We start from the raw sequence: 8625 nt of genomic DNA on the forward strand, positions 1-8625 counted from the left end.
TTGAGCGGGCTTTGGGGCAGTTTTATGGGCCTGAGGGTATAACTTTATAGGTAACTTGTAGAAGAAAATAAAGGATTACTAAAATTAGTATAATAGTATTGTCACATTGTTTTTAAGATGACTGAATGACATTTTCTAAAATTCTTTGACTCCCGAATTTTGAGTATCCTATATTCATGCAATTCACAAGGTTCAACAAACAATCATATTTCATGATCAAATCACACACACTACTTTATAACGAATTTAATAAAAAAGTTACCTTCCACTTTAAACTACTATTATTTGCGGATTTTTGGTAATTTAAGTATACAAACTTCATAACAATGGTTGAAGACAGATTTAAGATTACCCATCTCAAGAAATTGGAATTGCACCCCTTTAATAACTAGTACTTAAAAAACGGAGAAAAAAAAATGTAACTTCATCCTAACTTTTTCCTTTTTTTCTATGTATAGATAATAAAAATTAAAAAATATAAAGTGTTTCCCGTTTTAAGAATAGGAAAGAGACTGAAAATCAGTTTAATAAATTCATATCCTCTAACAAACACACAAAATAGGAACCGGATTTATAAAATGTGTGTGTGACATATTGAATAAACGATTACATAATTTAGTAGAAGATAAATATTATAAACGACTACATAATTTTATTAATGTAATCATACTAAGCATAAATTGTTTAATCTAAAGAAAATTTTAATTCCTCAAAGTGCAAAAAGTATATTGAAGTTGGAATTACAAAATTGAAAATTAAAGTGTAAATCATGCAGTAATTTTTTATAATCAAGCCAATATAATGAACATATTTATATGAACTAAAAGATAAATGAGAGAAAAAAAATAATTAAAAAAAATAATCCACAGAAGTCGCAGTCATTGGCACGATTCTTAGGCGGATGGCGTAACTATAAATAAAAAAAATAATTAAATTTCTTGTTCGGACAAGCAAAAATGCATTAACATCAACAACTATTCAACAGTCAGGTGACTTTCTATAGAAGCCATTTTTTCTTCAAAATTTCTAAACCCTCATCGCTTTTCTCTCTCTAAAATCTTGGGGGTTTTCCTAATTCTGCATTAGGGATTTCTAATTGGGCAGGTCGCTCGCATTTACCCATGGATTTTCGCAGCAAGAAACTCATTAATGACCCAAACGGTTACGATGATTCCACACTCGCTACTCTTTGATTTTTTGTTTTTGCGATTTTTTTTGTAAAAGTTTTCGTACTGCATTTTCGTTTTCGCCACTTTTTGGGTGAAATTCTTCAATTTATGGAAGTGTGCGGATTGATGCATGCATTTGCACTTTAATTTTATCTAGACTTTGACTTTTTCTGGTTTCGGTTGGGAGAGGCCAATTTCGGATTACGCTCTATTTCTTATTGGTCGTGTAGATGTGAATTATAACCGGCCAATTCCACTACCTGTACTGATGCAAATTTGTGTAGTTAATGAAGTTCAGTGAGTGCAGCGCCTACTTGATTATTTTAGTGTAGTGGAACTCTGTCTTTTTCTTCAGATACTTGGGGGTTGGATATATGTTATTGTAACTTTTCAGCTTTGTTAGAGATGATTTAAAAATCTTCTATTTCCGTGTTAGATTAGTGCATTTGATTTTTATTTATGTACCTCTTGCTGCAGATGTTGTGACAGAGTTCATTGAGGGTCTGGTTGAAACCTATCCTGGGTTGCAGTATTTGGATGGTTTCCCTGATGTGAGTAGCTAAAAAACCAAATATCTTATCCTGCATCAAAGTTGTGCATTGTCCCCAACTGATAGACATCTTTTAATGTAGGTCAAAGTTGTATTACGTGCTGATGTTTCTGCTGCCACTTATGACAAAGTAGCCGTAATATCAGGTCCAGACATCGATAGCTGCTTTTCTTTGTTATCAATCGTTGTTGTTAGACATATACATACTAATTTGCAGATGAGAAATTCCAGTTTGACCACTATGGAAAAGAATACGACCATAAGAGGATCTATAACTTTACATGGTGGTGTTGCATGATGACTGTATCTCATTCTTTATTACTCCCTCCGTCCGCCATTAAAAGTCTCATTAATGGACGGCACGGGTTTTAAGAAATGTTAAGAAAAGTAGGTAAAAAAAGTTAATGGAATAGGGGTCCCACTTGTATATATTTGTTTTAAATGAAATGTGAGTGGAATGAGTTAGTGGAAGGTGGGGCCCTATTACCATTTATGGTAAAAGTGAACTGGGACTCCTATTCGCGGACGGACTAAAATGGAAAAACGGGACTCTTATTTGCGGACAGAGGGAGTATTTTATTATATGATAGTATGATATATCTTATTGTAGCTGTCATGATCAGTGTAAACTTGAGTATTTCCCAGATGCCAGTAAAAGGACTTGGCTATTGCTACTGAATTAAATTTTTGTTGTTTCTTTTGATTCAGTTTTGGAAAACCAATTAATGTTGTTGCCCTTGGAGACCTATACCTTTTAATCAATCTAATCAGATGATATTTACCATAAAAGAAGTAAATGGTTTTGATAAGAATATGCTATGGTTATATGAAGATATAAGAACATCTTCATTTGGTTCCACTTGCTCTTGTTTCCCTGCTGCAGCGGAAAATCATATTTTGCTGTCACTTTACTTGGTCTATTGAATTTTGGTTGACCGAGAGGGAAGTAATAAGATTGACAATTCTACAAGGGGCAAAATAGATAATTCAATGTGGGAAGTGGCATAACTCTGTGCTAGTTGGATGTCAAATGTATTCTATTGATGGCACTATTAAGGAACTCCTAGCTGACTAACTGTTAAGAGCTCAAATTTTGATTAGAAGCCCTCTAAGCACACTGATGAACCTGGTGAAAGTTGCTTAACATACAGGAGGTGGAAGTGGTCATGAGCCTGCTCATGCTGGATTTGTTGGAGAGGGGATGCTTACTGCAGCAATCTGTGGGGATGTTTTTGCATCCCCTCCTGTTGACTCCATTCTTGCAGTAAGTTTTGATTTTCTTATAGATGACATCGTTACTTGGTTTGTAGTCTATTTCGTTTTGATCTTTTTGTACATAATCATGATAAATCTTTTGCATTAGGGCATCAGAGCTGTAACTGGACCTTCAGGGTGCCTCCTGATTGTCAAGGTATCTGTTACTGAAGTTCCCAAGTTTCTTGTCAACTTTAAGACAACCTTTTGCTTTCAACATATATTCATTTTATTCCGTGTCGTTGTCTCGCTTGTGCAAAAAATTATTGAGCCTGTTAGGGGATATGTAATGGTGTTGTTTTTTATGTGTATGTCTTGTTCAGTTTTAATAATAATATCTTGTTATGTTTCTTTTCAGAATTACACCGGGGATCGCCTAAATTTTGGATTGGCAGCTGAGCAGGCTAAGTCTGAAGGTTATAAAGTGGAGGTAGGTCCCTCAATATATGAGGCAGCTTATTATGCTTAAAATTTGATGTTTGGCTGATATGGGCATACAAGGCTTGTGTTAACAGATGGTAATTGTTGGTGATGACTGTTCTCTACCACCTCCGAGAGGCATAGCTGGGAGAAGAGGTTTAGCTGGAACCATTCTTGTTCATAAGGTTGTTTATATATCTTCTTGATCCACCATTGTGATCTTTGTTATCTTTCTTATCTTCATGCTAGCCAATTTTAGTCTGCTTATTTATTTTCCATATTAGTTTTTGCTATTGTTGAAAAGAAGCATTCCATGCTGATGATAACAGAGTTTTCTGCATGAAAATTATTCACTTGTTAAATATTGCAATCATGTTAGACATTAATCAAATTATATCCTAAAATATCAATATTCAAAGTTTCAGGGCTGCATTCCTACACTAGTTGGCACACATCACCCAGTCTCTCTGTATAATACATTTGAGAAGCATCAATTCTATATGTACTTTTGTTTCTGATTTTCCGAACTCAAATTGTCAATCATAGATTGCTGGAGCAGCAGCAGTTTCTGGCCTCTCTTTAGAGGAAGTTGCTGCTGAAGCGAAACGAGCATCAGATATGGTTGGGACTATGGGTGTTGCATTGTCAGTCTGCACATTGCCTGGTCAAGTGACTCCAGATCGTTTGGGCCCTGGAAAGATGGAGCTTGGCCTTGGAATTGTAAGAAGTTACTTTGAATATATTAATATTAATTGGAATAACAATTAGTTTTGGTTCGGAATGTTTCAAATTTTCAACATTTGAATATGGTGACAGTGGCTGTGCTTTACGATATCTTAATCAGATGCATTTTAACCTTGATCATTGACTCAGAAAATTGTTGTGTTTCTAACTAAGACTTTACCTGTTGACACTGTTTTCTGATTTTTTATTCTATACAAGGAATTGTGAATGTTGAATGTCTAAAGGTTTTTTATCCTGACAGCTGTAGTAAGTGTTTACTAAAATCAGCAGTCACGATAGAAGGGTTTGACAAAGTTACTTACTGCATATTGTATGTCGCATGTATGGAAAGTGATCGATACTCACTGCTTGCCTTGTAGCATGGAGAACCAGGTGCTGCTGTGGCTGACCTCCAACCTGTTGACGTTGTGGTCTCTCATGTCCTAAAGCAAATATTGTCAACGGTACGAAAGTAATTATTAACATTTATCTTGTTTAATCTAGTCGGTCTCAATAATAAATCCCTTTGAAGACTTATGTGTTGGATGTCATCTCCTGATCCTAGTGCACCACATGGTCTAATTCCTGGTTTATGTAGGAAACAAATTACGTTCCTATTACACGTGGTAGTAGAGTTGTGGTGATGATCAATGGGTAAGCCTGGAGCCTAATGTCTTTATATTATGACACATGCTGTCCATGCTCCTAATCATTTTATTTTTAATCCATTTGCCCCTATTAAACTTTCGCAATGGTTGAGTGCAGATTAGGGGCCACTCCTCTTATGGAACTGATGATCGCTGCTGGAAAGGTTATTCCTGGACTGCAGCTGGAACATGGACTGGCTGTTGAGAGAGTATACACTGGTTCATTTATGACCTCTCTCGACATGGCAGGTGAGTTCATACTGGCCAGAATGTATGCTTATGAGAATGATAAATTTATATTATCATTTTTTTAATTTTCTGTTGCAGGATTTTCAATCACTGTGATGAAAGCAGACCAAGCAATTTTGAACCGGTTGGATGCCCCAACTAGGGCTCCAAATTGGCCTGTTGCCGTTGATGGTGAGTCTCACTCTATTACAGTCATATGCTGCCTACTGGTTTTGAGATATTTATTACTGAAATGAGATCAACTTGTAACTGAAATAGATATGCAATTTTATAATTCTCTCAGGTAACCGCCCACCCGCAAAAATCCCTGTTCCTGTTCCACCATCTCATTCTAAAAAGAATGATGAGGTATGCTTCAGCCATATATTTTAAGGGAGCTTCAGTCTCTTATTAGAGTGCACACCCAAATACAGCGTTTCTTGGTTAATTAAGTAATGTATAAACTGTACTTTCTTAACATAGGACACCGTGATAGTTCATTTTTGTTTCCTCTCTCCTTGGCCAAAAATCTTTATACACAAACAAATTCCAATTTTTATAATGCCAGCTTTAGAAAAAATATCGTATAACTTGGCCAACAGAAACTAATTTTGAGAACCTGCCGTAGACAAGATATCGGTCAATATGAGATCTGAAATTCAAAGAACCCCGCCCCTTTATTGCTCTCTTTGTGATCCATGGATGACTACTTTTCTTTGTAAATAAAACAATAGCTAGTTGTATCCTAGATTCACTCTGATGCAGTACAATATTCATTAACACATCTTATGAGCCTCACTGAATCTTGTTGGCTTCTTTTTCTGGTTAGGTATCGAGTCGCCCTGAAGAACTAAGTCCTTTGGGGCATATTCTTGAAGTGGCTATTGAAGCAGCCGCAACTTCAATTATCAATCTCAGGGACGATTTAAATGATTGGGACAGCACAGTTGGTGATGGTGACTGTGGATCAACTGTAAGTGTATATTATAGTCTTCTAAAAATATGTGAATCTGGAGGATCAAGTGATTCTAATTCATTTAATTTTTTAGATGTCCAGAGGCGCTTCAGCCATTCTTGAAGACATGAAAAAGTGGTGAGCCTCCTTTTCTCAATCTCTCTTCCTTCTCCTTGTGCCAGTGGCATTTTGCTGTGCTAAATGGTGATTAACATACTGCAATGCAGTGGTCCAGTGTTTTTTTCATTACAGTATAATAATTGAATGGTTGAAGTTACGCCTTTTCTTTTTCATTGTGTTTGTTGATATCTATTTAATGAAGCCTCGTCACGGGAATAAACAAATCAGAAATGGCTGTGCAGTAAAGTATTCATGTTTACGTTTCTGCTTGCTTCTGTCATGACCAAAGTTGAAAGCAGATCCATCGCCAAAGTTCAGTGACAGGGCTTTTGTATCCATTTACCTTTGGTAACCACTGTGGAGATGGAGAGATTATCATAAACTGATCAGCCTTGGTGGGCTTAACTGCGAGCCCTCTTTCTGTTGGACATTAGCTGTTTGTAATAATTTAAGAGGGGCTTACTTTCGCTGAGAATGAGGATCATGAATTTGAGAAGCTCTCCCTGCCGTGGTCTGAATTTGCAAATCAAATAAATGACTAATAATTGCTAAATACGTATTTGTCCTAATTATCTCTACATCTGTTTAAACCTCTTATGCTGCTCTTTCAAAATTAAAATGCTGTATCAATATTGTGCTGCCTCGTGCTTTTATATTCCTCTGACTTTGCATGGTGTCTTTTCTCATTCCAGAGTGGCCTTATGTGTATTGATTGTATTCTAATAATTGGGTTTGATTGAAGTAGCCGTATCACTACCTTGTTCTGTTTTTTACTCTGCATTTCTTCTGAATCTACTTTCCAGTTATCCTCTGAATGATCCTGCTGAGACCGTCGCTGAAATTGGATCTTCTATAAGAAAAGTCATGGGAGGAACAAGCGGCATCTTGTATATTCCTTTCATATAGTCATTTCTGACACTGTATTTTGGTTATGGATGTTGTTTATCAGTAATGACTGAAACTTTTGCATTGTTTCCTTTTCACAATAATAGATATGATATATTCTTTAAGGCGGCTTATGCACAGCTGAAGGCAAATAGTCATGCTGGCGTCACAGCACTACAATGTGAGATGACTGAATGACATATAGCTTTTATATTTGACTTGTGCACCTGACACTATGATAACTCAGAGCTTCTTGATATAGGGGCTGCTGCTCTTGAAGCTGCTATTGCTGCTGTCAGTAAATACGGTGGTGCCAAAGCAGGTTACCGGACCTTACTGGATGCTCTCATTCCAGCATCATCTGTCCTTAAAGAGGTCAGAAGCTGCCTACTTTCTCCATTCAATTTTTAATTTTGGTCCAAAATATTTTGGCTAAATATATAAGGCTTTAATGGACAGAAATTGGCCTCTGGAGAAGATCCTGTTGAGGCATTTGTTCTTTCCGCTGAAGCTGCTGTTGCCGGTGCTGAATCAACTAAAAACATGCAAGCACAGGTGATTGTTAATCATGAACTTTCTTTTCTTTACGTATAGTAACCTGTGGTGACTTTGCAAGAAGTTTGAAATATTATCTGCTGGTCATCATAACTATTTGATATTATGGATTGCAATTGTGTCTTCATTCAAGAGGATGATGATGGCACACACATAAATCATGAGCTAAACATCGTATATAATCCTGACTATCATCATTTTTTAATTCTATGCAAATTTATCCATGAAGTTGATAATTTAGGATGGAACTATTTAGCCTAAACCATATGGACTATGGTTATCTAGGAATGTGGAATATGTAAAAGAAAAGATGACTAAGAAACCTTTTCAAGTTGTGCAGCAGTGACTAACGAGCAAGGGTTTGCAGGCTGGGCGATCATCATATGTGTCGTCTGATATTCTAGCATCAGTTGCAGATCCGGGGGCGATGGCTGCAGCGAGTTGGTACAAAGCAGCCGCGTTGGCTGTAAAGAACAAGTGCAAGGGGGTTGATGAGTAAGGTTAAGAGGCATTGATATCCTTGCGGCATCCTTTTTTTTTTGTTCTCGAGGAGGGGAATTTTTGTTGAGGATCAGCTTTCCGCTTATGCTGTTGGTGTTGATGCATAAAGCTGCGAGAGCCTTATATTCCATCATGTATTGTTGTCACCTCTGTCTTCTACTATCATATTCATCACTCAACTTCAACTATCCATTCAATCTCTTTTACTACTTGAGACCATTCAACAAATTTTGGCATTATCATGATGGATGAATAGGTACAGCATAATTTTACAAACTACACCATTCCAAATGGATTGGATTGGTTTGGTTTGGTTTGGGGCCAGCAAAGTTTATGGCGGGCCTCGTATTTTTTACTTTTGACCCATTGGGCCAAGCCCAAACCTGCTACTTTTGAATATAGCCCATGGCTAAAATATCTTCAATTCTCCTGAACTCTAGTGAAATGAGACTGAGAGCACTATCAGAATGAATACTTGTCTCTTCGTGGTTTTGTTTGATTCTTCAAATATTTCAGTTACATTGTAATTTTTTTATTCTGTGTACTCTTTCTCCTTTTACGCTTGATATATCTTAAGATTGAATTGTAAGACGAGATATCACCTGTCGTATGAAGGAG

At 36.6% G+C, this 8625-nt stretch overlaps 1 protein-coding gene across 2 annotated transcripts; it reads left to right on the forward strand.

Annotated features, from left to right (window-relative positions):
* The first annotated feature begins 970 nt into the window (after positions 1-970).
* Positions 971-8216, forward strand: LOC125189203 (putative 3,4-dihydroxy-2-butanone kinase). 2 transcript variants are annotated; one of them, XM_048086478.1, is made up of 21 exons: positions 971-989; positions 1105-1161; positions 1647-1720; positions 1802-1865; positions 2871-2983; positions 3083-3130; positions 3332-3403; positions 3489-3578; positions 3940-4113; positions 4497-4580; positions 4715-4770; positions 4882-5012; positions 5091-5183; positions 5296-5360; positions 5821-5964; positions 6041-6084; positions 6870-6953; positions 7059-7132; positions 7214-7326; positions 7411-7506; positions 7874-8216. In XM_048086478.1, the coding sequence occupies exons 2-21, from the start codon at positions 1122-1124 to the stop codon at positions 8003-8005; spliced, it is 1791 nt and encodes a 596-aa protein (XP_047942435.1). In that variant the 5' UTR covers positions 971-989; positions 1105-1121; the 3' UTR covers positions 8006-8216. The 2 variants fall into 2 exon arrangements, with proteins under 2 accessions (XP_047942435.1, XP_047942434.1); XM_048086477.1 differs by having other exon boundaries at positions 974-989; positions 1087-1161.
* Positions 8217-8625: the final 409 nt, after the last annotated feature.

This window comes from Salvia hispanica, chromosome 5 (genome assembly GCF_023119035.1).
Source record: "Salvia hispanica cultivar TCC Black 2014 chromosome 5, UniMelb_Shisp_WGS_1.0, whole genome shotgun sequence".
NCBI lineage: Eukaryota > Viridiplantae > Streptophyta > Magnoliopsida > Lamiales > Lamiaceae > Salvia > Salvia hispanica.

What these genes read in the sequence shown, in the direction of transcription:
- LOC125189203 (XM_048086478.1), top strand. Translation starts at nt 1,122, where the DNA reads ATGGATTTTCGCAGCAAGAAACTCATTAATGACCCAAACG. An exon ending in GGAGGAACAAGCGGCATCTT is followed by an intron (nt 6,954 to 7,058) that starts GTATATTCCTTT and finishes TCACAATAATAG; the next exon opens with ATATGATATATTCTTTAAGG. An exon ending in TGGCGTCACAGCACTACAAT is followed by an intron (nt 7,133 to 7,213) that starts GTGAGATGACTG and finishes TTCTTGATATAG; the next exon opens with GGGCTGCTGCTCTTGAAGCT.